The sequence below is a fragment of the Talpa occidentalis genome, unplaced genomic scaffold, assembly GCF_014898055.3.
Source record: "Talpa occidentalis isolate TD23 unplaced genomic scaffold, MPIMG_talOcc4v2.1 talOcc4.3, whole genome shotgun sequence".
NCBI classification, from domain to species: domain Eukaryota; kingdom Metazoa; phylum Chordata; class Mammalia; order Eulipotyphla; family Talpidae; genus Talpa; species Talpa occidentalis.
The window spans coordinates 98,170,253-98,198,097 of record NW_023603184.1 but is presented as its reverse complement, the minus strand read 5'-3'; the positions used below and the strand labels follow the sequence as shown (position 1 = coordinate 98,198,097).

Genomic DNA, 27,845 nt, shown 5'->3' with positions numbered 1-27,845 from the left:
CTACGGCAGGAGCCGCGGGGTCGGGGGCCGCATATCAAGCGGGGTCTGTGACCCCGGGGTCGGGCCGGAGGCTCGGGGGCGAGTGCTGCGGGTGGGGAGCGGCGCCTGAGCTGGGGCAGGGGCCGCGAGCCGCGAGCTTGGGCATCTGGAGCGGGAACCGGAACAACAGCCGCGGTTGGGGGGGTCGGGGGGAGGGCGAGTCGCGAACCCGGAGCCGCTGGCGGGGCCGAGAGCCGGGGGCTGGGGGGGGTGGCGGTCGCGGGGGGGCCGGGGCGGGACCCGCGAGTTGCGAGCTTCGGGCCGAAGCCCGCTCAAGGGCCGGGGCCGCGGGCCGCGAACCGGGGCCGACGCCGTGGGCTGAAGCCGGATCCCGGGATCCCGGAGCCGCAAGAAGCGGGTCTCTGGCTGGGTCCGGCCGGAGCCTCTCTGGGGGAGGGCCGCGGCGGGGGACGGGCAGGCAGCGCCCCTCGCGCGGAGAGGCCCCCGCCCGGACGGCCGAGGCTGGACGGCCCCGCAGCGGGGTCCGGGTCCCTCTCCGCGCCGCCCCCCGCGCACGAGGTCGACCAGAGGCCCCGGCGCGCTCCGGGGCGGCGGGAAAGGGGTCGCGTGGGGGTGGGGTCGGTGTTCAGGCCGCAGCTCCACCGGCCTGCGGGGACCTGCGGCTCGGCCCCAATCCTGGGCGCCGAGGTTTTTTTGGCTCCAAATCGGCACTTTGTGCCTCCAGGATATCGGTGGCTCCTTGCTTTGGGCGAAACCCCGCGCGTTCCCTCGCCCGCCTCTGCGTTCTCGGACGTTTTCGCGGCTCCGGTGTTTGCCATCGCGTTTCAAGGCGCCGCACTACGCGCTGCGATGCCCTCACCTCAAGGCACAAACTAAGTCGCTGTTATATGCTGTTTTCCAGTGGGTGCCGCCTCTACATAAGTTGGCGTGAGTTTTTGTGTTGCGCTACGTGGGAAACAAATCCTCAGCAAGGCTGGTAGTGCCTCTGGGAGGCCACAGGATCTGCAATGGGCACCTCTGTCTTGAAGAATTTGGCGGGCACTGCTGAGCAGGGTGCTGCAGGACTCAGTTTCCTGCAAGCTCCCCAGGACCTGATGCAGGCAGTTTGTTGTGCCTCATCCATGCTGCAGGCACTGTACCCATAAACGCACCCCACACCTACTGCCTGGTGAGTGGGTAGGTGGCAGTCTTATTTGAAATTAAAATAAGACCTGTTAGCCCCCCACCTAGTAGGGTGTGAGTTCTACGGCCTGTGCCATCCCCCTCCTGTGAGGATACACTGTTAGATGTGGAACCCTGTATCTACATGGTATGCTCACATACAAAGTGGATGTGTGGAAAAAGGTTCTCTAGGCCCAGGGCTGCTATTGGGTCAGGCCTTGCACCAATACACGTGCTGGTGGCTGCTCCCTGGGCTGTGAATGTGAAGCACCAAAGCTAGGAGGATGCAGCGAGTGGCTCTGGGTGACCTGATGGGTGCATGTTTTCTGTAGAGGTGCCTCCATGTGTTCCAGGGCTCCTAGCTCCTGCCTGTGTCCTCTGCTGTGTGGCTCAGTGCTTCCCCTTTGTATGTTCCTGTTTGCTTATCTACAGGGCCTGACTCCCCCATGTGCTTTGCTGTTCTCATGCCCCATTGGAAGCAACACCATGGTGTGGGGCTTACCCTTGTCTGTGTCCCTATGTCCCCCCTGCAGTGGTGCTGGCCTCAGATCAAGTTGGTGTTGATTGGTGTGCCTAAGATTACCCACTTCAGTCATGTGGTCCCTTGGGGAGTTTGTCCTCACCCCCTGGGTGGTCAGTCATGCAGTGTCAATGTCATGAGCTGAACCTGTGGTTATAGATACAGCCCCATGGAGTTAAACCCTCAGGGCCAGTGGCCTTTGCTATTGCTTGATGTGTTGCTCTGTTCTTCCCTGATCTCCACCAGGCACCTGTCCTTTGGCTTACACTGTGCCAAGGACTTGGCTCCCTCCCAGGACCTTACCCACCCTGGGAGGTAGTGAAGGGCACTTGTTTTCCTACTGCTGATACATGCTAAGCATTCTGGGGTGTGGGACCCCAAGTGAGTCTGTGCTTTTGGGATCAGTCTTCCTGGCTTTGGGGCCTGTGGGTATACCCATGGATACCACCTAGTTCCCTCATTGGGGTGTCCTGTTGCCTGGAGCTTGCACTTTGGAAGAAGCCAATGCTTTGAGCTATCTGGGCCCCAGGGGGCTGTTTTGGGGCCAGAAGGGGCCTTTGTGTGGTGTGGTGCTGGTGGAGATGCCCAGAGAAAGCAGGTGCCTAGGCTGTCAGCCCCAGTGTGCAAAAGGGGCCTGGTGTTGGTGGGGACTCTAGGAGTGCCTGTTCCTGGGCAGTACCCAGGCCACCCCAGCCCCATGGGGAGCTTTTATAGCATTGTGGTTGGGCCAACAAAAGTGGTAATTGGGGACCCATGGGGGGCTGGGGTTGGCTGTCCCTGCATTGCCTGCAGGTGTCAGAGACCCAGACTTGTTCTGAGTGGGTGCCAGAAGCACCCATCTCTCACATAGGGCTGCTTGCCCAGGGGTGGGTGCCCACTGGGTCCTGTGTGACTGGTTCTGGAGTGGAGCCCCCAAGTCAGACCTTATAGTGGTAGTACCTGTGGCTGGCTGTGGATTGGTGCCCCTGGTGGGCAGGTGGAGACCCAGCTCATAGTGGCTGAGTGTTCTTGACTGGGGTTGGTACCCCCATCACTGAGATTTGCAGCCTTCCTGAGTGTGGGTGGTCAGTGGGGGTGCCAGAGCTGCCAAAGGGTGTTGTGCAGGCAGTTGGCTGTGTGCTGAGCCCCGCCTATGTGCATGGGTCACCGCTGCCATCAGAAATAGTGGGACCTGCTTGGTATATGGGGAGAGAAAGCCCTGAGCCCCTGGATGGCTGTTTTCCTCCCTAATGCAGTGCCCACTGCTTGAGTTCTATGTACAGGGTGCCTGGAGTGGCATCTTCTCCACCATGGCTGTGAGTGCTGCAGCTTGGACAGGGGGATTCCAGCTCTCAATACAGTGTGGGGCATGATAGGCAATCCTCAGAGCTGCAGGGGCCAGTTTCAGGCTCCAGCCACCTGCATAGGCTGGCCATCCATGGGGGTGGTGGTGGGAGCCTTGCTGTGCCTGTGGGGCTGGTACTGTAGCAGTGTCCAGGAGCCCTGTGGGGGCATGGAAGGCTGATACCTGGGCTGACCACCTGCCCAGCTCAGTGGCTCTTCCCCTGCTGCTGTGTTCCCCAGGGTGCTCTTCCCCCATTGGATTGCCCCTGGAGTGACCATCTGGAAGGGTCTTTAAGCTTTAGCCCCATTACAATGTGATGGGGTGCCCTGCCCAGGAGGAGAAGGGGGTCCTTGTGCCCTGAGGGCTGTGGCCTGGTCTTTGTCAGCGCTGTGCTGTGAGAGGTGGTGGCTCCTCTCCAAGAGTGGGACCCCTATATGTTCAATTGTCTGCATTTATGCCCTTGGGGGCTTCTGCAGGCCCTTGTGTCTCCTGTGGTACTTTATGAGGTACCATTTTTACTCACTATGAATACCCCTAGTCCCAATCAACTGTGGGGGCTGGGATGGCTCTGATATGCCTATGTTCTCCCCCAGGGGCTGCCTCTACATCATCAATGGGGTGAGACTGTGCTGGTGCAGATGGGCTTGCAGGCCAGCCTGCTGGTGGCTCTGGGAGGCTGCCAGTGCTGTGATGGTCACTTTGGTCTTGGTGCAGTGCTTGGAGTGGGTGCTTATAGGGCAGTACTCCAAGTTTCCTGCAGTTCCCCAAGACCTGGTGCAGGCACAGTGGCTTGTGCCTCATCTAGGCCACAGATATGGTTCCCACCATATGTCCCACACCTGGAGGCCTGGTGAGTGGGGTTGGTGGCCTTGTTGAGACTAAAATGAGCCCTTGGCTTTTTCCATGAATGGGGCCAAGGGCCTGCCAGAGCCCCTAGCCTGGTGGGGTCTGAGCTCTCTGGCTTGTACCCACCCCTCCTGAGAGGGTGCAGTGTTGAGGGTGGTGGGGCCTGTGCCCCCCACAGGGTGTGCTTGATCGCAAATGCATGTAAAGAGCTACCCTTCCCTGACTTCCTGAGCCCAGAGCTCTGGTGGAGTCAGGCCTTGCACCAAGCCCATGCTGGGGGCTGTTCCCTGGGCTATGGCTCTGGGGCACCAGGGCTGGGAGGTAGGGGGAGCCTGGGGTGTCTGGTGTGCAGGTGTTCTGTGGAGGGGTCTTCATGGCTTTTAGCTCCTGCCTGTGGCCTCTGCTGTGGGCCATCTCCAGTGGCTCAGGGTCTGTTCCTCTCATGTGTTCCTGATTATGGGCTCTGACCCCTGGTGTTCCTCATGGTCATAATGCCCTAGTGGAAGCAGCAGTAGGGAGTTGGGGTGCTGCCTGTGTCTGGGAGGGTCTTTGTGTTCAGCCTGTTAGTGTGGTGGGGGTGCCCCACCCAGGGTGGGGGGCCCATGGCCTGGTCTTTGCATCAGTGCTGGGCTGGGTTGTTTGTGTCCCTGCAGTGCTCTGGACCTGCCTCCAATGGCTGAGATTGATGGGGGGACACGCTCACACTGCTACCCTGACTGGGTTTTTCATCCGTAGAGATTCCTAATCCAGGGGCAGCTTTGCTCAGTGTGAAGGGAGCCCGAGTCTGACTTGGCATTTGAAGACGGAGCCCAGGGCAACAAGGCTCCACCCTGGTGGGGCGACTGCCTGCCTTCAGCCAGTGCTTCACAGTCCAGGGGCGCTACTGGCCAGGGATGGCCTCATCCCCTGCCCTGCAAGTGCGGGGTGTCAGCTGCTGATGGCACAGGGTGGGGGGTGTTAAGCAGCTTCTCTCCGTATCCCTGAAGACGCCCCTTAGGGGCGAGGTGTGTGCACGGCCTGAGTCCGGGGCGCAGGTGGCCTGGTCTGGGTTCCAGACGGGGCCGCCTGGGGCTCCTCCTCCTCACTGGGTGCCAGTCGGGAGGAGAGGCTGCAGTTGCTGCTGTGCCCTGCCGAGGTCGACCAGTTGGCCGGCCTGGGCCGAGCAGCCTATGGTCCAGTCGACCAGATGGCCCGTTCCTGCCCGCCACCAGGTGACACTGCAAGATGGGTGGAATAGGATGGGACCTGACTGGAGGGGGGGTATCAAAGGGGGGACGGAGATACGGCACCCCATTCGAATTTGTGTCCTTTCCCTTTCCCCTTTTTATTCGGGTGCAGTCACCCCAGGCGCGATGGGGAGATAACCCCCCATTTCAGACCTATATGTCCTCGTTTCGCTAGAAAATCAGGAAAAGTTTCACCATTTATTTGGGGTTTCTTCCATGAATCCCATGTTCTCAGCAGAGAGATGCTCTATTTCCATCTCCAGTCACAGCTGCTGCGCTGAGAGCAAAAATTAGAAAAATAGACTCATCCTCGCAGTTTTTCCCATAACCCTCGTGGGCTTGGGACAGGGGCAGGCCAAAATAAGGCATGTGCAGTGCAATAAGCCGAGTTCAGGATTCTACAAATGGAAAATCAGCTTCAAATGTCCATTACACACACACACAAACACACTGTTCATGAGCTAAGCAGGCCGCAGCCAAGGCTTCCAGAAAGCTTGGGAAAGCAGCAGAGAGGGCACATTCCCTCACAGAGCCGGAAAGCAAGAAAATGACTATTTTTAACTCAGTCCAGTCATTGGGAGTTAGAAACAGGATGGTGTGACATAAAAAACACGGGGCATCCAACTTGAGGAAGCTGCCAAGGCTGGTTCAACTACTAGATCGTTTGTAGTCAGAGAAACAAAGGATTCAACATTGACATGAGGAGTAGAAACAATTTTTTTTCAAACCAAAGACCTAATAATGGGAAACACATCGCAAAGCTGCAGGGAAATGGATATACATCCATCCTGATGCTGTTTCTTTGGAGAAGAGTAAACTAGTTGAACGCTTACAAATCGACCAAAAAGGGAAGAGGAACATGGTAAAATTAAGGCAGACATGGGAACAGCTGAGTGGGAGGATTTTCTAACAACAAAATCCATCATCAGGATGAATAAAAAACTGCAACGGATACATGGGAGCCAAGAGCCTCCCTCGCTCCAGGACACGATCACCTCAATGGTGGCCTCTTTCCAATGTCAAGGAACCTATTCTTTACAAGCAGATAAAAGGGTTAGTCCTCAGCTGTGACCTGGGACTCACAGACAAAAGACTCCTCCAGAAACAATCAAGACAGGGGTTCGGTATCTGGAGAAGTATCCTATACCCCAAGGATACAGGTCAGGAAGCTACTAGGACTGTCCACCCCCCAAGCTACTTCCATGCACCTTCTGCAAGGTGAGGCTGCACCTCCAGCCGGGGGCACCGGCGAATCCCTCCCAGTGGGATAGAAAATGTTTGCATCCACGATGACTTCGTTCAGGGACAGGTGCATAAGCCTCACCAAAAGGTTAAATGCAACAAAAGATATGTCCTGATGGGTGTGGGGAGGGCATTTGGTCAGCCTCAGTGGCCTCTCCTGCTGCTAGCCCAGTCACTTCCTGGCAGACAAGCAGAACCCTTGGCAGTGGCGGTGCCATGGTCAGAGGAAAAGCGCCATGGGCATCCCTGTCAACACCAGGAACAGGAAGAGCACACACACCACCTGGACGATGATCATTTGCTGAGGTGCTCTGGCCCACTCCAGGAAGCCCTGACACAGAAGAGGGGGTGACAACGGCTGGGAGGGGGCCCCCCACTTGCAGGAAGAGGACTTTAGGCCCAGGGATGACTCGGCCTGGCACTTGCCAAGCTGTTGCGATTTCAGCTGTAGGAGGACATGACTGGGTGACAGATAAATACACATGCCATGTCCAGGGTGCCTGGCAGAGGCGTGGCCACACAGTCCTGCCACACCCATGCTGCCTGGGTGGCCAAGGGTCACCCCATCACCCCCACCCTGGCGGAGGGAAGGTGAGACTGTCCCTGAGACGACAGCTCCACGTGTTCCTCACTAGCTAGGCTCTCAGTGCTAGAGGCCATTCTGACCCCAATTTTCTTAGCAAACAAACAATGCAGCCATGACCCACAAAAGCAAATACATCACAATATAACAACAAAATGCAACAGAACACAAATAAGTCCAGGCAGGGCCCCAACCTAGTGGCAAAAGACAAATCTGCTGCCGAATGCACTGCTCTTAAGAGGGAGGGGAACCACTCACGGCATCTACCGTAACACACCAGGAGCCGTCAGGCTTCCTGGCCTTTTCTGGATGTAGTCTCGACTACAAGCCACACAAAGCACCCCCAGGATGCACTAGCTCTGGGATTGGTGATTCTATACTGTTGGGGGTAATCGCCAACCCTCAGGGTTTCTGTCTGCAGTCACTCCAACATTCGGCTTTCATAGCCACCAATGCGACTCGCAGATCCCTGCACTCAGGCCAACCCACTGCACAAGCACATGGGTCGGGGATCCAAACTCTACATGTGGCTTGGGCTCCACCCCAAGCCACGTTCCCCACCCATCCCCCAAGGATGGGTTCCTCAGCAACTCACCCTCACTCGACAGCGAGCAGGGCATCACCCACAGGTGATTTTACAAGACTCACTGGTCTTCAGCGTACTCAAGCTGCTTAACAGCCACTCAGGGCTTCTCAACTTAGCATCAGCACCAGCTTTTGCCTTCTCAGTTGGCTTTTCTCCTCCACCTAGCTGCTGGACATACACAGGCTGCTTTTGGACATCCCACTGACCACCCCCAGATTCCCAAAAGACATAATCTGCCAAGGTCCTCCGCCTTCTGGCAGGATTGTCAGTCCAAGTCCATCAGTCCAAGTCCATTAGGCCTCTCCCTGCCATCAGCACTGGCGAGCTCCGAATCGTGGTCCTCTCTTCCCGACGATTCTTGCTGCCTCAGGGGTCATTGGCTGGTCCTCTTGGGGGTCGTTGGCTGGTCCTCTCGGGTGTCTCCTCCATGCGAGGTCTCATCCTGCAGCTCCTGGACCGTATCCACCTTCTGTGCCACCATGGCGCCTCCAGCGTCATCACAGGCAAACACAGTCTGAAACTCCTTAGTCCCTCCAGGTCTTCGGAGGGCTCCAATACCTGTCTGCATGGATCATCTTGCTGACTTACGCCAATTGTAGGGGCAGGGCAGGACACAATGCAGGTTTTCTGGGATCCCATGCAGACCGGGTAAAGGAGGAGTCAGAGTCCTCAGTGGTTTTTTGCAGGTCTTTTATTAGGATTACCAGGTACACGGCAGGCAGGGGTGCTGGGGGGATCGGGAGGCTGGCAGGCCTCCCAGCCCCCAGCAAGTCTTCATTCTGTCTGTGCTCTCCGGCATTCTCTGCTACTCTCTCAGCTTATGCTACTTCTTTCTCAGCTTTTCTTTTGGCTTCTGCTGCTGCTGGCATCCCTGTGATGCCGCCCTTAAAAGTCCAGTCTCTCAGCCCTGGTGTACCCACTTCAGGTGCCCGCCATCAGGCATGTATTCAGGATCACAGGGTTCCCTCATCTATCCTGATGGAGGGAGGACAGAAAAGCCTGATACCTTTTACCTTACCCTACAGGAGGTCGCCTGCAGTCCGGCACCAGACCAGCCTGGAGGCTGAGGAGGTTGACCTACAGGACGACCCCAGCCCAGCATAGAGGATGCATAGGTCTACCTGCAGGCCGGGCCCAGCCAAGCTAAGGGGCTGAGGAGGTCGACCTACAGACTGGCCCAATCCCAGCCTGGAGGCTGAGGAGGTCCACTGCAGGCCGGCCCCAGCCCAGCCTAGAAGTTGCAGAGGTCAACCTGCAGGCCAGGCCCAGCCAAGCCTGGGTGTAGGGTAAGGTAAAAGGTATCAGGCTTTTCTGCCCTCCCGCCATCAAGATAGATGAGGGAACCCTGTGATCCTGAATGCATGCCTGATGGCGGGCACCTAAAGTGGGTACACCTGCGCTAAGACTGTGCTTTGAAGGGCAGCATCACAGGGACGCCAGAAGCCGAGAAAGCAGCAGCAGAAGCCGAAAGAGAAGCCGAGAGAGAAGCAGAAGCTGAGAGAAGGCCAGGGAGCCCAGATAGAGTGAAGACTTGCTGGGGGCTGGGAGGACTGCCAGCCTCCTGGCCCCCCAGCACCCTTACCTGCTGTGTACCGGGTAAATCCCAATAAAAAGACCTGCAAAAAGCCATTGAGGACTCTGACTCCTCCTTTACCCGGTCTGCATGGGATCAGAAAACCTGCACCGTGTCCAGTCCCACCTTTACAATTGGCGTAAGTTGGCAAGATGATCATGTAGACGGGTATGGAGCCCTCCAAAGACCTGGAGGGACTAAGGAGTAAAAGACTGCCTGTGACGATGCTGGAGGCGTCATGGTGACCCAGGATCTACAGAACAAGACCACACCTGGAGGAGGAGACGCCCGAGAGGACCAGCCAATGACACCCGAAAAGACCAGCCAACGACCCCTGAGGCAGCAAAATCGTCGGGAAGACAGGGCCACGATTCGGAGCTCGCCAGTGCTGATGTAAGTAGAGGCCAACGGACTTCGACTGGTGGACTTGGACTGATGGACTCACACTGATGAACTTGGACTGACAATCCCTCCGGAAGGTGGAGGCCCTTGCAGGTTGATACGTTTTGGGATGCTGGGGATGGAACAGTTTTGTTTGTAAACCCCAGGAGATGGGAATCTGGGGGTGGCCAGTGGGCCTTGATGGCCAAAAGCAGCCTGTGTATGCCCAGCATCTAGGTGGAGGAGAAAAGCCAACTGAGAAGGCAAAAGCTGGTGCTGATGCTAAGTTGAGAAGCCCTGAGTGGCTGTTAAGCAGCCTGAGTACGCTGAAGACCTGTGAGTCTCGTAAAATCAACTGTGGGTGATGCCCTGCTCATTGTCGAGTGAGGGTGAGGAGCTGAGGAACCCATCCTTGGGGGATGGGTGGGGAACGTGGCTTGGGGTGGAGCCCAAGCCAAATTGTAGAGTTTGGATCCCCGACCCATGTGCTTGTGCAGTGGGTTGGCTTGAGTGCAGGGTCTGAGAGTCGCACTGGTGGCTGTGAAGGCCGAGTGTTGGAGCGACTGCAGACAGAAACCCTGAGGGTTGGCGATTACCCCCAACAGAATAGAATCACCAATCCCAGAGCTAGTGCATCCTGGGGGTGGATGCTGTGTGTGGCTTGTAGTCGAGACTACAGCCAGAGAAGGCCAGGAAGCCTGACGGCTCCTGGTGTGATATAGTAGATGCCGTGAGTGGTTCCCCTCCCTCATATGAGCAGTGCATTTGGCAGCAGATTTGGTGGATCATCTTGGGGCCCTGCCTGGACTTATTTGTGTTCTGTTGCATTTGTTGTTATATTGTGATGTATTTGCTTTTGTGGACCATGGCTGCATTGTTTGTTTGCTTAGAAAATTGTATATATATGTAGACTATATGGCAGAAAACCCTGAGGGAGTGGACTGTAGGGTAAGGTAAAAGGTATCAGGCTTTCCTGCCCTCCCTCCATCAGGATAGATGAGGGAACCCTGTGATCCTGAATGCATGCCTGATGGCGGGCACCTGAAGTGGGTCCACCTGCGCTAAGACTGTGCTTTGAAGGGCGGCATCACAGGGACTCCAGAAGCTGAGAAAGCAGCAGCAGAAGCCGAGAGAGAAGCAGAAGCTGAGAGAAGGCCAGGGAGCCCAGATAGAGTGAAGACTTGCTGGGGGCTGGGAAGACTGCCAGCCCTCCGGCCCCCCCAGCACCCTTACCTGCTGTGTACCGGGTAAATCCCAATAAAAAGACCTGCAAAAAGCCACTAAGGACTCTGACTCCTCCTTTACCCGGTCTGCATGGGATCAGAAAACCTGCACCATGTCCAGTCCCGCCTTTATACTGGGTAATCAGGAGGTCAACCTGCAGTCTGGCCCAGACCAGCAAGGAGGCTGCGGAGATCGACCTGAAGGCTGGTCTCAGGCCAGCCTGGAGGCTGAGGAGGTCGACCTGCAGTCTGGCCCCAGACCAGCCTGGAGCCTGAGGAGGTCGACATGCAGGCCGGACCCAGCCCAGCCTGGGGGCTGAGGAGATAGATCTGTAGGCCGGACCCAGACCAGCCAAGGGCCTGAGTAGGTTGAGTTCGTGCTGCAGGCTGGCCCCAGCCCACCCTCGAGGCTGTGGAGGTCGACATGCAGGCCGCCCAGCCCAGCCTGAAGACTGATGAGGTCCACCTGCAGGCCAGCCTCAGCCCAGCCGGGAGACTGTGGAAGTCGTCCTGCAGACTGGCCCAAGCCCAGCTTGGAGGCTGAGGAGGTCCAAGTGCAGGCTGGCCCCAGCCCAGCCTGGAGGCTGAGGAGGTCGACCTACAGGCCGACTCAGTGAGACTGGGGCTGAGGTGGTCCACCTGCAGGCTGGCCACAGTGGAGCCTGGAGGCTGAGTTACTGGAAATCATTCGAGACCAACAACAAAATGGGGGCCCAGAAGTTCGACCTTAGAGGCTGGCTACAGTGCAGTGTGTAAAAAAAAAGGGTGACATTCAGACCGCCTCACCTCAGCCTGGAGGCTGAGGAGGTTGACCTGCAAGCTGTCCCCAGTCCAGCCTGGGGGCTGAGGAAGTTGACCTGCAACTTGGCCACAACAGAGCCTGGAGGCTGAGGAATTGGAAATCATCCAAGATTAACAACAAAATCAGGCCCAGAAGTTCAACCTTACAGGCTGGCCACAGCACAGTGTGTAAAAAAAAAAAAAAACAGGGTGTCATTCAGATTGCCACACTAGCCTGGAGGCTGAGGAGGTCGACCTGCATGCTGTTCCCACCCCAGCCTGGAGGCTCAGGAGGTGGGCCTGCAGACTGGCCCCATCCTAGGGGCTGAGGTGGTTGACCTGCAGGCCGGTCCCAGCCTAGCCCGGAGGCTGAGGAGGTAGACATGCAGGAATGGTCAAGCCCAGTCTGGGGGCTGAGGAAGTTGACCTGCAGCCTGGCCTCAGCGGAGTCTGGAGGCTGAAGAATTGGAATCATCCAAGACCAACAACAAAATGGGGGCCCAGAAGTTCGACCTTAAAGGTTGGCCACAGCGCAGTGTGTAAAAAAACATGGTGATATTCAGACTGCCACACCAGCCTTGAGGCTGAGGATGTAGACCTGCAGGCTGGCCGCAGCCCAGCCTGGAGGCTGAGAAGGTCAACCTGCAGGAGGGCCCCAGCCCAGCCTGAAGGCTGAGGAGGTAGATGTGCAGGACTGCCCCAACCTAGCCTAGAGGCTGAGGAGGTCGACCTGCAGAGCTGCCCAAGCCCAGAATGGAGTCTGAGGAGGTCGACCTGCAGGCCAGCCCAAGTCCAGACTGGAGGCTGAGGAGGTCAACCTGCAGGCTGGCCCCAGAGAGCCTGGAGGCCTGAGGTGTTCGAACTGCAGGGCGGCCCCAGCCCAGCCTGGCGGCTGAGGAGGTCAACCTGCAGTCTGGCTCCAACCCAGCCTGGGTCTGAGGAGGTCGATTTATAGGCCACCAGAGCGGAACCTGGGGGCTGAGGAGGTCGACCTGCAGGCTGACCCCTGCCCAGCCTGGGGGCTGAGGAGGTCGACCTGCAGGCCGGCCCCAGCCAAACCTGGGGCTGAGGAGGTTGACCTGCAGCCTGGCCACAGCTGAGCCTGGATGCTGAAGAATTGGAAATCATCTGAGACCAACAACAAATTGGGGGCCCAGAAGTTCGACCTTAAAGGCCGGCTACAGCCCAGTGTGTAAAAAAAAAACAGGGTGACATTCAGACCGACACTCCTCAGCCAGAATGCTGAGGAGGGCAACGCGCATGCCGTTCCTACCCCAGCCTGGAGGCTGAGGAGGTCGACTGCAGGCCTGCACCAGTCCAGCCTGGAGACTGAAGAGGTTGTGTGGAATCAAGCTTAGCCAAGGTTTCGCCATTTTGTATATCCTCCACCTTGATATGTTAGTCCTTGTACAGCCCCATTCCGGAGATAGTTTCAATAGTCACAACCCTCACTCCACTTGGTGACGAAAAAGCAGACCACCCCAGCCGCCAATGAGGGCAGTCCTATCCATAAATGGATAGTTTGAAACTATAACTGTGCGCGCCAAAATGCCTTTGTAGTAGCCAATGAGTAATTGCCAGCTTCTTTCAAAATTTGCGCCACTTGTGACCCTATAAGATACCCCTGCTTCCTCTGTTCGGGGCTCTACCTCTGCCATTGCATCGGTGCGTGTCAAGGCCCGGACTCGAGCCCGTAATAAACTCCTTTGTGCCCTTGCATCGGTTGTCTGTGTCCTTGGGGGCTGCACTGGTCCACGTTGGCACAACAGTTGACCTGCAGGCCAGCCCCAGCCCAGGCTGGGAGCTGAGGAGATTGACCTGCATGCCGACCACAGCGGAGCATGGAGTCTGAGGAGCTGGAATTCAGCCGAGACCCACACCAAAATGGGGGCCCAGAAGTTTGACCTTAAAGGCCGGCCACAGCGCAGTGTGTAAAAAAAGAGGGTGACATTCAGACTGCACACCGCCTGGAGGCTGAGGAGGTCGACCTGCAGTCCGGCCACAGTGGAGCCTGGAGGCTGAGTTACTGGAAATCATCCAAGATCAACAACAAAATGGGGGCCCGGAAGTTCAACCTTACAGGCTGGCCACAGCACAGTGTGTAAAAAAAAACAGGTGTCATTCAGAGGGCCACACTAGCCTGGAGGCTGAGGAGGTCGAGCTGCATGCTGTTCCCACCCCAGCCTGGAGGCTCAGGAGGTGGGCCTGCAGACCACTGCAAGCCTAGCCTGGAGGCTGAGGTGGTTGACCTACAGGGAGGCCCCAGCCCAGCCTGGAGGCTGAGGAGGCCCACCTGCAGGCTGGTCTCAACCCATCCTGGAGGCTGAGGAGGTCGACCTGTAGGCCGAGACAGGAGTACCTCTTCATTTTCATCTAAAACACTTGTTTTATGAACAGCTTTCGCTGTCTGAATAACGAAGGCAGGAAGTGCGGTCTCATCAAACCTGTCAGTGAAAGTTCATGGGCACAGCAAATGATATTGGCTAATTTAAGGGGATGTATTTCTACTGTTAAGGAGTGATAAAATCACTACTTATCTACATGCATTGTTAATGTCATAGTCATTCCAGTCAGTTTTTCATTTTGTGCAGCATGTACGACCATCTGACCCCCTCCCCAAGTGAAGTCTATTACACATCGAAATACCCACAAAGTATGTGCAGTCAATTGAAAAGTGGGTGAAGTTACAGAAGCTCATAGGGAGTTACAAAGACATTAGAGATCTCTGGAAATCTTAATGATATGTAGGCAATAGTGGAGAGTATGTATGTCATAAAGATTAAGATTATAGTGATAAATCCAAATGCAACAGTTCAAAAGAATAAAAAATGTCTTCCTTATAAAATGATTCTTAGAAACAATTCTGATAGAACCATGTTTTTCCTGTGTGGTCTAGCAAGAATACTAGCTCCGTCTGGCTCACAGATCATTTATCCTATAGAATATAACAATACATCACGTCAATTCTTTGGATGTGGAATAAGACGTCATTGAGAAGGAACATGAGCTTCTTACCATGTCCAGAGGTGACATATGTCACATATTCACTTACTATTGTGAAGACCTACTCATATGATCACTCAGAACTGCATGGGAACTGGGAAAGCTACTTTTGCCAAATAAATTTCAAGCTATACCTATATTATGGAGTTAAAAAACGAATTGTAGTTAGCTTTTTGTCTTTGATATGGAGGTTGTTCCTATGCAATTGTTCTAAATATTAGAGGGTTTTGTTGTTGTTTTCATTTTTTTTTTGGTCTGTTTATTATTTTGGCTGTTCACTTTTCTGGCCAACTAGGTACATATAAAGCCCCAAAACACAAAGTAACTCATATTGAAAACAATAGGATGAAATAAATCAACAAAAATGAAGTCAGTATATAGGGCTCACCTCACTAAACAGAGGAAAGAATTGAACTCAATATTCTATATTGAATTGCATGAATTTCTGTGAATAAGGCCGGTGAATTTTAGCATATGAGATTAATGTAACATTCACAGTGATGATATACTAAAATATTGTTTATATTTTACTGTATTATAAAGACCCATTATATGTTTGGTACAATGAATAATACTCTATTTCTGAATCTTATAGGAACTTCCAGGAAATGAAATAATGCCTCAAGCAAACATGAAAGGAATTATTTTTTTTTAAAGATTTGTTTATTTATACAAGAACCAGGGTATAGGCCAGAGGCGCGGGAGGGTAAGAGGATTCACCAGAGAGAGAGCAGGGAACAGAACAAGCAGACTGACAAAATACACTGCTGAGGGGAGAAGTGGGCATGACAAGAGAGGTCTGTGCACCATGTGGGACCCTCGCCCACCTGCCGGGATCTAACTGACACTGCAGAAGCTGCAGACAGCTTCACAGCCCTGCACTCAGCGGCCTGCGCCACCAGGGGAGGCCCTGAAATAAATTATCTTGAGAGAGTAATTGCCAAGTTTGGTCTTATATGGTGGCAGCCCTGTATGACTAACTGAAATGGCCTTAAAAATGGAAATGTTTGCTAGTAATCCCTGACCCTCTTTAATCTTTTTCTCCCAGCAGAAATATTCAGTGAGTACAAAGTAGATCATTTTACAATAATAAACACTTTCATTTCACAAACTGAAAGGAAAGTAAGAGGGCTTATTTGCATTTCTGGACCTGGGATTTCTTGCATAGCACTCCAACGATATGCATGACTCTTGCCAGGTCTCCATACCAAAGGCTTCACCTATGGTCCTTGTGCCCTAGAAAAATTGCTGATCTTGGCTCTCTTTTCCTTCTATGATTTTTTTTTTTTATTTTCTGGATTTATTGGACTGGTTTCTATTTAAATTTTCATCTTTCTCAAATCTCTCTCTCTGGTCTATAGGTAGAGTATATGATGATGAGCCTGATGCTGGTTTTCATGGAAAGCCTTGTAGATTATATCTATGGCTCTAGTTTTATGAGTTATCCTTTCAGAATCCTCAGGTTACTGGTCCAGGATGAGGTCCAGATCACAGCACCACTTAATATGTTCCTGTTATGGACCATGCATATGTGGGGATGAACCCAACTTACAGGACAGTGCAGCACATACTTCAGCTTCAGGTGGGGGGAGTTGTCTCTTGGCCCTGTGTTGTGATACTTGGGAGATTCCCATTACACAGTTTGGCATCAAAGAATAAATCGATTAGTAACTTGAGGAGTTTATATTCATATATCTCTATACGTGCACTCCCCTAGAATAAACCTAAAATTTCACTAAGATTTTCATGTGAAAAATTTATTTCAGGGTATTAGGACCTGCAAACATCTTCCTGGCAGATTGAAAGATAAGGGTTGTTTTTAGGAATAAATGGAGGCCCCCCCGGTGGTGCAGTGGGTTGAGCGCCTCACTGTGAAGCTGTTTGCAGACTCTGCAGCATGGGTTTGATTCCAGGCTGGTCAGGGAGAAACCCACATGGCACAGCAGACCTCTCTTGCATTGCTCACTGCTCTCCTCAGCACTGTCTTAGGTCCGGTCCATCTGCCTGTTCTGCTCCCCGCTCTGTCTCTGGTGAATTCTCTCACCCTGCCTATGACCTGTACCCCAGTTCTTGTATAAATAAAATCTAAAATAAATAAATAAAATAAAGGAATAAATGGAAATGTGTAAATCAGAGTATTCTATGTAATTAATTATCATTATATGAAACATATATTATTCATAAATTAAAATGATAGTATTTCATCCTTCTCTATAAATCAAAAGAGATCATTGCTGTCATTTCTTTTTTAATACCCAACAGTTCTTTGTGATGAAAAATGTGGTCATCCCAATACCTAAAGTTCAAATTTAAATTAGGTTACTTGCTTACTTACTATAGAGTCTTGGGCAAATTTTTTTTAAATGTTTTTCTTGTGTTTCTAGCTGTGAAATGCAGGTAATAATAGCAATAGCACCTGACTGTTGAATTAAATGGAGGGAAAATACATGTGTATATGTAAAATTCATAACTACACCCAAAACATTAAAAAAACTTTACATATTACTTTTCATTTCTTGAACTGTTTAGTTAAATCCAGAAGCTACATCAAATTGTACCACATTGTTTAATTACCAAGAATAAAAACTAGTGAATATTTATAAAATAGACATTAACAATATGTAGCAATGACACTGCTCTCTCAATTATTGGAGATCAAGTCAACTTTAAGGAATTCATTGAGAGTAGAACATTAGTAATGGAACTATAAAAATCCACCACTTTTTTCATAATATTCAAAATGTAGTATAATTGCAGGCTCGTATGGGATTTGAGGCAATTAAACACCGGAAAAAGGTGAAGAAAAATTATTTCTTTAAAAAGATTCCCATTTTGTGGATGATAATAAGAATGTGGATATAATTATACTCTATTTTATAGGTTCTAAGATGTCACATATAACTAGTATCTGCTTATTTCTTCCACTTTTTGACATTTAACACTATCAAATTTTGGTTAAAAGTAATTTTTAAGAAAGAAACTTCCATTTAAACATGATTATTCTTCAGTTAAGTAGACATTTCTACCAGCCTCCTCTTGTTTCTCTTCTGAATAAGTAAGAAAGTGCAGGATTATTAGACTTGGAGAACAAAAGCCATTGGAAAGAACAATCAAATATACAGAAGCAAAGGAATTAGAAGAAAGTACAAAAAAGGATCCCCTCTGTGGGATATGGAATAAGTGAACACCAGCAGATTCTCCAAACATGGCCAAAAAACTGTGTAGGGAGCCATTGCCTTGACAGGAGGGATGAAGAACAGAAGCAAATCCCTTCCACGTTGTCAGGGGCCTGAATGAGAACTAGATCAGATTTTTAAATATGAGCCAAGGAACTTTGTGGATTTGCAGCCTGGGATTGAGAGATTAGAGTGACCAATTCCCACTTATTTCCATCAGTGTTTTTGTGCTCATGGCCAGAGGCAAGGAGAAAGATTGAATACTTGATGATGAATATTTTCTGAAATCTATTTTGAAGTTTATATCCTATAGCAGAGGTCAGGGAATGAGCTTGTCAGCCAGATCTCACCTGCCCCTATTTGTGTACGGATGGTCATTTACATTTCAACATGGTGGAATAAGAAATCACAAGAAGAATCTTTTTGTAACATATGAAGATTATAAGAAATTCAGACATCAGTGTCCATAGATACAGGCTCATTGAAACACAGCCATGTCTACTCCTGGCTGCTTTGGCACTGCAACAGCACGTGGAAGCAGTTGCCAAGTTGTCTACAGGCGTGGTACCCTTAAAACTCTATGTGACCCATTACAGAAAAGTTTGTCATCCACCCTCTGTATTGCAAGACAGCCTATTCCATTAGGATATGTACCTTATTAAAAGAATATGTCTACTCATTTTCCATGAGAGGGATTTTGATCAACACTTTTGATAGACAATGAAATCACAGGGTCTGTTTTGGAAATTAGTTGCCAAAAGTCTTTTTTTTTTTTTTAATAGATGTATTTCTTACATCACTGTTAATTTTGGGCCTGTATTTAATTTCTCCCCTCAGGTGTAGTCTCCACCACCACAGCATCCATGATCCATCACCACAGTCCCTAGTGCTCTTCCCTCCTCTGTTTTGATGCCTCTTCCTCTCCTTCTCTGCTGTTTGCCTCCAGATATATGTATGGCCAGCTTGCAAATTTTGTCTTTTTCCTGACCCTGTATCCAGTTTCTCTATTTTCCATATATAAGTGAAATCATCCGATATTAATCTTTTTCCTTCTGACTTATCTAGCTTAGCCTCTTCCCTTCCAGCTCCCCAGTCTAAGCTCTTCCTGCTATTGGAGAAGTCTGATGGATAAGTGCAGACAGAGATGACCCAGAACCAGATATCCAGTTAGATTTTGGCAAGATTTAAGCTTCATTCTTTCTGAATCAAATCATTTAACCAGAACCTGGGGATTTGTATAACTGGCAAGTGTAGAGGGGTCTTGTGGACAAAACAGGAAGGTTTTCTAGGATGTGAAGAGGAGTCACTAAAACAGAATGTTTTCGGTGTGGATGTCCTATGCAATTGTTCATTATTCAATTCGTTTATATTCATTTCTTCGAAATGTAGAAAGTGACTATTCAGTTGGAGCCTTAAAAATAGACATTGAAATTTAACTGAAGAAGAATCTCACGAAAAAGCAAAAGAGTAAACAAAACCATGAAGAAAATTTTTGAAATTAAACTCCCGGTTGCTTTCACCAGTCATTTAAAAGATCTCAAGGGAGTCAGATGATCCCCACTGAGGCAATATTTTCACCAAGTTCTCTTCCAGAGGGCAAGAAGAGGATGAAACAACATATTCAGAAGAGAGATAGCATATACCAGTGACAAATACCATCACCTGCAAGATTCTCCTACAGAGACGAGAGAGTAATGGTCTCCCCATACAAACAAAAACCAGAGAAGGGATTCACTAACACTAAACCTACCCTAAAAGAAATGTTAAAAAGAGATCTTCTGTATAGTTCAAAGAGAAGAAAACTACAAGAAAAGCTGAGCATGGAAATAGACAGAACCAGAAAATTAAAGTCAAAGTGGCTGTAGGCTCACAGCTCAAGGCTGAATGTTAAAATGGGCACTCTAGTTTCCTTGTGTTCAGTGATTGTGCAGTGTCCTGGTAAAAATACTTTCAGGGTCTCCCATGGTGGCGCAGCAGTTGAACGCTGGGCTGTGAAGCTGCCCGCAGCCTCTGTAGCACCAGTTCAATCCCTGGCCGCCGGCGAGGGTCCCACATGGCGTGACAGACCTCTCCTGCCGTGCCCGCTGCTCCCCTCAGCAGTGTATTTCAGTCAGTCTGCCTGTTCTGTTTCCCTGGCCCTGGTAAAAATACCTTCAGATTATCACAAGCTTCCAGGAGAGTCACATTGCATTCTTTCCTCTCGCCCCCCCCCCAGATATTGAATCTACTCCTTACTCTAGCCAGCATTCCCTTCTTCTAGACATGAGTGACATCTAAGGCGATGATGCAGCAGGATAACTCCTCAGTCTGGAAAACAAATGTAGACAAAATAGAAATGAACATATGAAAGGACAGTTGCTTAATGATTGTTGCTGGAAACCTCAAAAAAAAAAAAAAAAACCAAAAACAAAAACAGTATCTGTAAGCTGCATCCTCTAATGATGGTTGGATGTTTCACAACAAAACTGTCCCTCATTGAAACATAGGTAGCAAATTGTGGAGTATGTTTTTCCTGAAATAAGTCTGCAGCTAGCATCACTTCCAGCAATACAGCACACAGATCCCTGCACTTGCCCTCAACACCACATTCAGTAATTATAAATAGTGAGACCACACATCTTAGAAAACAAACCAAAAAAAAAAAAAAAAACCTCACTTCATAATGTAAAATTTTGGTGTTTGACTGGAAGACAAATGAAAACGCATGCATACATACAATGGTCTGGTCACACAGCCAACAAATGTGCAACATGAGACAATAATGGAAACATGAAGGGACATTTGCTATGTACTGTTATTATTAAAGATGTATTAGTGGCACAGATGAAGAAAAGAGGCTGACATCTCTTATGTGGTGGACTGAGCTCTCTCTTAAGACACATCATGAAGAAAAAATGGAACTCAAGGAAAGAAATATAGCTATTGTGTGAAAATTGAAGTTAAAAATTCTAAATAGAAGAAGACAAAGATCTCATGAAATTCATTTATAAAACTGGGCGCAGAGGGCCTCCCCTGGTGGTGCAGGCAGTTGAGCACCACACTGTGAAGCTGTCCGCAGCCTCTGCAGCGAGGGTTTGATCCTAGCCGGCCGGCAAGGGTCCCACATGGTGCAGCAGACCTCGCCTACTTCACCCGCTGCTCCCCTCAAGCAGTGTATTTCGTCAGTCTGCCTGTTCTGTTCCCCGCTCTGTCTCTGGTGAATCCTCTCACCCTCCCACGCATCTGGCCTGTACCCCGGTTCTTCCATAAATAAATAAATAAAATGTAAAAAAAAACTGGGCGCATTTATTGGAGAGAGTTTTTGCAAGTATCCCAAAGTAGACCAAAAAAAAAAAAAAAAGTGTTGTATCTTTCAGGGCAAAAGAAGTTAATAGGAACATAAAAATTATTGTATTTTTTTTCAGATTTTTTTCTGTACTGATTTGTTATTGATCTTTTGAATACATAAAGGAGTTGGTGTATGGATATCATATTGTGTTTCCATGAGTTTCAAACATTTTACATGCATCTGTTTATCCATTATTCTTCTATCAGTACTCACAGAATTATTGTAGATTGCTCCTATAATCACTTGAAAAGCCCATGTCTTACTTTAAAATTTTTAATTTTAATTGAAAGGTATCTGGCATAAATATTGAAATACCTTATTTTTAATGTTCTCATTCCTCTCAATCATATGAAAGATTTCCCTAATATTGACTTTCAGAATCCTTTAGGTTTTGCTGTGTGCTCTGTATTCACTCATGTGTACTCTCTCTTCAGGTGAATTTTTTTCTCTTAAAAGTTCAACATACACAATATATATGTGTGTGTTTGACATCTGAGTTTCATATTTTGTTTTTCCAGAATACTTTCTGGAAATGTGCGCAATGTTACTAAAAATCACTTTTGACTTTTATAAACTAGGAGATATCTAGTCTGTTCTAAAGGAAAATTGATCTATAAATATTAATCATATATATATATATATATTTGCACTACCCATGCCTAGAGAGAAACATTAACCATGGCATTCTTAAAGGAAATAGGAAAAAGTTGCCCCATATTCTTCTAGCCCCTCTTCCATCTCCAAACCCATGTAAATCTTTCTTGGTTTTTTTTTTTTTTTTTTGGAAAGTCTTAGGTTTTACTTTTAGCTCATAATGTTAGTTGAATCATTATTTTTAGTAAAAATTCAGTCTTGAGAGCAAAACATTGTACATTATTTAAAAATTGTTCTATTTCTAAATGTATTGTACTCTAAATTGCTTCACCATTTCTATTATCATTTTGAGCTGTACCAATCTTCAGAAATCTTAAATTTCAGTTAATTTTAAAAATTTCCCTTTTTTCCCTCTTATTTCAGTCTTGAATAGTAACTTGCTTTAGTATAATCAATCTCAATCTTTCCTTCTTCAGTAATCTGCAGAACCTGTCCCTTTCACTTCTGCATCTAATATTTCCAAGAAGGTGTGACTTTATGTATTTCTTTACAAGTCAACAGAATTTTCTGAATAACCTCTGGAAATTTAGAAGGTTTTTTTTTTCTAAACTTTACCAGATTCATCTCTCTATATCTCTACTCTCTGTTGATCAATCTATCTAACAATCCCTCCCTCTATCTATCATCAATCAATCAATCATCTATCTAGTGTTTTCATTTTGCTTTTTGTTTTTCTTGTACAGGCACAACAATAGTTTTTATAATGATTTTCCCTTGGTTATGCTCCCTAATTACAATTTTGTTTTATATCTTTAATTAATTTGTATTTTTGTCCTCAAAACTATATGAGATTTTTCTCAAACAGATTCTCAATGTCTGTAATTCATCTGGATGTTTTAATTGTGTTGTTTTCTCCTCCTGATCATGTTTGTAAATTGTACAGTAGCATACACATCTTAATTCCATTCATAAATAATCTTTGCATCACTTTCGATGACTTATATCACTCCTGTTTCAAAAGAGTACTTTTGGAGAATTTCGGAGTTTACAAATGGGTTGTTTTAGCCTGCAATTTCATTTTGTTTCTGTTGAAAATCATCCATCACATGTTATTCATCTCTATACTGTCTGACATTTCTTGTTTTCCATTTATTTTGCTACTGTACTTGAAAAAGAACTGTGTAAAATTCATCTTGTTGCTGTGTTTTTCTTTCCCTTTGCTGATTTGTGAAGAGATGCAGTTCTCTGTGTGCTTTTAAAAAAAAAAAATTAATTCATTTATTTATGCACACAAGAACTGGGGTGTGGGCCAGAGGTGTGGAGGGGGAAGGGGTGAGAGGATTCACCAGAGGCAGAGTGGGGAACAGAACAGGCAGACTGACTGAAACACACTGTGGAGGGGAGAAGTGGGCAAGTCAGGAGAGGTCTGCTGCGCCATGTGGGTCTCCTCTCTGGCCAGGGATCGAACTTGTGCTTCAGCGGCCACAGATACCTTCACAGGCTGCGTCCCAACCCCTTGAGCCACCAGGGAGGCCCTCTCTATATGCTTAATCTTTAATCAAAAATATTGTGATTAGAATGACATGTATTCTTCTTCCTGCTTAGATGTGTGATTTTTAATTTTTGTTATAGAAATTGCAAATGGGTGATCTCAGGGTTGATATTATGCATATTGTATTTGATTGTTGGAATGATCATTTATGTACTTGCCTAACTTTAAAGAAATTTGCATACGGTTCCCATAAGATCGAAGCATGCTCTATCTAGTTGTGGGGCTCCCTGAAAATGACTTTCTCTTCATTAACACTTTTTTCATGGGATGTATTTTATTACAAGATCTGTGTCCTTGACCAGGGCTGCTTTCTATTCTCTTATAGGCTGTATTTTTCAGATAGAGTGCATATCAACGGAGTTTTATGCGCTATATTTGTTTCTTAAAATCAAACAAAAAGCAATGAGAAATAAATGTTAAGACAAGGTGAAAGCTAATGACCAGTCCTGACTGAATGATTCACTCATATATTCTATCTTCAAGAAGATATGCAACTTTTAGACATTATGAAAATGTTTTCATTCTTTTGTTTTAGAGATATAGTTTCTCTTTAATATAAGTACAGTACAATATGAATCAACTATGTTAAATGTCAGAATAAAAGTTATTTTCTCTAAGTAGTCATGCAATTCAAGGTCAGGGAATAGCTCTCACCTTTCATGACATCTGGGTTTACAAATGATGAAATGTGGAGATCCAGGCACACATCCATCTCTTTTTCATTTGAAATCATTTCAGTAATCCAGCACCTCTCTGTTATATGTATTGATATAGAGAGAAAATGTAAAAGCATTTTCCAGAAAGAAGGTTATTTTCAGAAATTGGAAGTATGTAACCATACTACATTTTCACAATAAAATGAAACTATCCTTTCTCAAAAATTTAAGGTGATGAAAATTACATTGCTTATTATTTTTTTGTTTCTGAAGACAGGAAATGAATAACCATTACAAGTATAAAGTATAAAAGGTTGCTGGATTTTATATGTAACTGCAATATATAAATAGACATATACATTTTGAACCTGGAGTGGCTAAATGTGAACAAATAAGCAAACTAATCTTTGCTAGAGAAGACTGTTCTGAAGAGTAATAAAATAGAGATTAAATTGTCTCTCCCAGGATATATTCTGTGAAAATAATCAAAGTCGTCCACAAAGATGGAATTTACTGCCTGGTCACCTTGAGACCACATTGACTACAGCCCGGGTGTCTCCAGTGTCCTTGCGCCATGGCGCCACCTAGTGGAAAAGGATGTAGCTGCTACAAGTCATTTTTTTTTTTTTTTAATACATTCGTGTCCTTGGAACACAAAACCAAAAAAGCATAAAAACGAGACCACAAAACGGCGCTTTTCTCTGTGATTGCGTGTGACTTTGATTTCCCTTTTAGTATTTATTTCTGTACTTTCCAAACTTCTACACATTTATGAAAAAGTATTTTTCTTTTTCAATCATAAAACGATTTTTAAAGACATTTTCCGACTTTGGCCTTGATCTCATCATTCTTGCTGTTTCCAAGATCTGTGGCTCAAAAACAGTTTACATCAGAACCCTGGGTGCAGGAAGGGGCGCACCGAAAAATTCAGTCTGCGCTTTGAGCGTCCACCCGTCCAGTGACTCTTCGCCTAGGGGACGCTGAAGTTCGCACCACCTCGGATGTAGCAACCAGGCAAACGGGGGAAAACCTTCCTGCAGTAGGAAGGAACAATGGGTTTTAAGATCTGTTCAGGGAGTTCTTTTAATTGGAAAAATTGAAATCTTTCACGCTCATTTTAAAAAAGCTATTCTCTGTCTTGGCCAGAAGATGGCGCAGGTGTTCCATTTACTACTCCCTGTGGCGTTAGAAGAAAATCTTATGGGAAAGAAATTGCTGGGTAGTCAGAAGAGCCTCCACCCCAAACTGGGACTCGCAAGAAGAAACGGGAAATAATTTTTAATAATGAGTGGTGCCAGGTGTCCCGTCCCCATACGAATCTCTCTCTCTAGGGAAAGACAGGCAGATTTCGGGCGGGCCCTTGGACCAGGGCAAGGCTCTGGGGTGGAAACAGCAGCCAGGAAAGGACAGAGGCTCCAGCCCCTGGGCAGGGGGAGACAGACGCTTTAGACCCCCTGAGAGCTCCACCTCTTCCTCGCGGCAGCCCTGGGTCAGGGGAAGATTCAGCTCCTGCTTTCATGGGGAGTAGGAGGGTCAGTGTTCTTGAGCCAGCTTTTTCTCAAGGTCCTTTCATGCACAGAATCAGTGGGCCAAGCGGCATGGGGTGGGGGGCGTATTCTGCTCCCTTGCAGGTAGATGTGTCAGCGGAGGGGTGTAGACTGCAGCCTGCTAGGGTCTTCCCTTCCATATTCCCGTGGACCCTGGCGAGCTGGAGACTTCGGTTCAGAAGGCGCCCTCTTGGACAGGTGTTCGCACCCGGGGGATGTCCCCACAGTGAGTCCGGTCATCACTCTGTAACATGGGAAAGACCGAAAGGGGCGGGGGTTAGGGGGGAGGTACAGAGACTCCTCCGTAGCTCAGGCACGTTGTTCAGGCAGGTTTGTTCCAGGACAGACACACGAGGCGGCGGAGACTCCAACAGCAAGTCCCCTAAACTACTCAGGGGCCTAAGGACCGGTTAGGGGTGTCTCTCCTTCCGCAGCCCCTGGAGGGGGGACTTGCAGAGAGGATTCAGCAGCCGCTGCCCAAAGGCGGGGGCGGTCATTGTAGTGGTCACAGGACTGTGATCCCTCCTCTGCTCTACTCTTCGCCTTCCTCTCTGGCTTCTGCAACTCATGTGATCTTGGCTGGATTCCTTAGTCTTGATTTGTGAGCCTCAAAGGTAATGGGCTGCTGTGTCCCCTGTCGACCTCCTCATCATGATGTGATCTCTGTTCTGCTCTTTGGAATTAGCATGAGCACCTCTCTACTGGGCTCCATGCACACAACCACAGCAGAGCACCAGGCTGACCAAACACAACAGGCAGTTATAACTTTTTGACAATATAATTTGGGCCGTAGCTATTGTCACTGTCCTTTACTGAGCTGTACTGAGGATGAAGACAATGTAAAATGAACTCTTAGATCAAGCTCCGGAAATATTGTAAACACCCTCAAATACTCGTTTTTTTAAATTCTTCTCTATGCTGTTTTGTTTTCTTTCTATTTTTAGTCAGTTTCTTAGATTCTTCCCATCACTTGCTATTAATGCTATCGAGCCCCTCTACTGTATTTGTTCCTTATTTATTTTTATTTATTGATAGTTATTGTCTGACATCATTGTTCATTTTTGTAGACTATTTGACTTCTCCTCTCAGGCATAGTTCCCATAATTGTCCCCCCACCACAGCACACTTGTACTGTCAGTGTAGTCCCTTGTGATTTTCCCTCCCCTAATTTGACCCTCCCCCTCCACTGCTGTATGCCTCAGACCTATGGGTGCCTGCAAGTTCTTTTTTTCTGACCCTTCATTCAGTTTCCCTATAGTCCACCTATAAATGAAACCATCCAATATGGATATATTTCCTTCTGATTTATCTCACTTAGCATCATCCATTCCAGCTCCATCTATGATGTTGAGTGGCATGAGTTTATCTTTTTTGATGGCTGAGTAGTATTCCATTGTGTATGTAGTCCACATTTTGATCCATTCATCTCTTGGCGGGCATTTAGGCTGTTTCCATAACTTGGCTATTGTTAATGGTGCTTCAGTGAATATCGGAGTGCAGGTTTCCTTTCAAATTAGTGTTTCTGTGTCCTAGGAGTGGGATCACTGGGTCATATGGCAGGTCCATCAAATATTATTTATTAATGGACAGAATAAACTGAATACTACATTGCCACTAAAGAAGTCAAGTATTTAGGCCACTTGTCCTTAGGAACCTGGAGCCGCTGCGCATAAGCTGGGGAGCACAGTCACTTGGCCTTGGCCACCCCTGGGGCAGAGTCTGGAGGCTGAGCGCTCCCCATCATTTATTGAGTAATCTATCCGAGTTCTACTTTCTGTTCCAGAAAGGAATGCGTTTTATGTTCTAAATTCTGATTAAGACGCCTGGGTCTATTTCTAGACCATCTGTAACAGAAGCCCGGTGGGGACTGGTCACTGCAGGTTTAAAGATAGTTTCTAGTCAGGAGGCTGTGGCCGGCAGCTCACACACACACGCCCGTTCACGCCCATGTTCACGCCTGTGTGCTTGGTTCGTGCCTTGTTCTGTGGCACCCCCATGCGTGTGCACTGCACCCCACCTAGTGAGGGACACCCCTTCATTTAGACTGGGGGACGGTTGACAACGTTTGGGAATATCTGTGTGTGTCACAAGTAGACGGAGAGTGAGGAGGCCACCACCGTCGGGGGGGGGGGAGACCAGGGACATGGTGAGACCCCAGTCATGCCCAGAAGAGCCCCCTCCCCGCAAACAGCCAGAGCAGTGGTGCAGGGCCTGGCGGTGGCGGCCAGTGCGCGCCGCCCACGGTAAAGCGACTGCAGCTGCTGCGTTTCCCACACAGACCCTCGGCCGCCTGCATCCCGGTGCGGCCGGCGGGCAGCGGAGCCCGGGCCTGCCTGGCCAGAGATGCCGTCTCCGGGCAGCGCCGGGCGGGCAGCAGCGGGGAGCGGCAGGACACGCGGGGCCCCCAGCGGCTGGTTCCCCCAGAAGATCTGAACACAGCCCCATGCCAGGCTCCCCAGCCCAGAGTTGCACAGAGGGGGGCGCCTGTACCCCCTGCCCAGGCCGCGAGGCTGGGGCTGTGCAGAGACGCCCCCGCAGCAGCAG

At 48.8% G+C, this 27,845-nt stretch overlaps 1 protein-coding gene across 1 annotated transcript; it reads right to left on the bottom strand.

Moving 5' to 3' along the window:
- On the bottom strand, positions 1 to 27,298 carry LOC119255143 (translation initiation factor IF-2-like). The gene is made up of 3 exons (XM_037522108.1): positions 27,231 to 27,298; positions 13,739 to 13,889; positions 1 to 837 (listed from the first exon to the last, which is right to left on the bottom strand). The coding sequence occupies exons 1-3, from the start codon at positions 27,296 to 27,298 to the stop codon at positions 1 to 3; spliced, it is 1,056 nt and encodes a 351-aa protein (XP_037378005.1).
- Positions 27,299 to 27,845: the final 547 nt, after the last annotated feature.

What these genes read in the sequence shown, in the direction of transcription:
- LOC119255143 (XM_037522108.1), bottom strand. Translation starts at nt 27,298, where the DNA reads ATGGGGGTGCCACAGAACAAGGCACGAACCAAGCACACAGGCGTGAAC. An exon ending in ATGGGCGTGAACGGGCGTGT is followed by an intron (nt 13,890 to 27,230) that starts GTGTGTGAGCTG and finishes TTTCACTGACAG; the next exon opens with GTTTGATGAGACCGCACTTC. An exon ending in GGGTTGAGACCAGCCTGCAG is followed by an intron (nt 838 to 13,738) that starts GTGGGCCTCCTC and finishes CGCAGCGCGTAG; the next exon opens with TGCGGCGCCTTGAAACGCGA.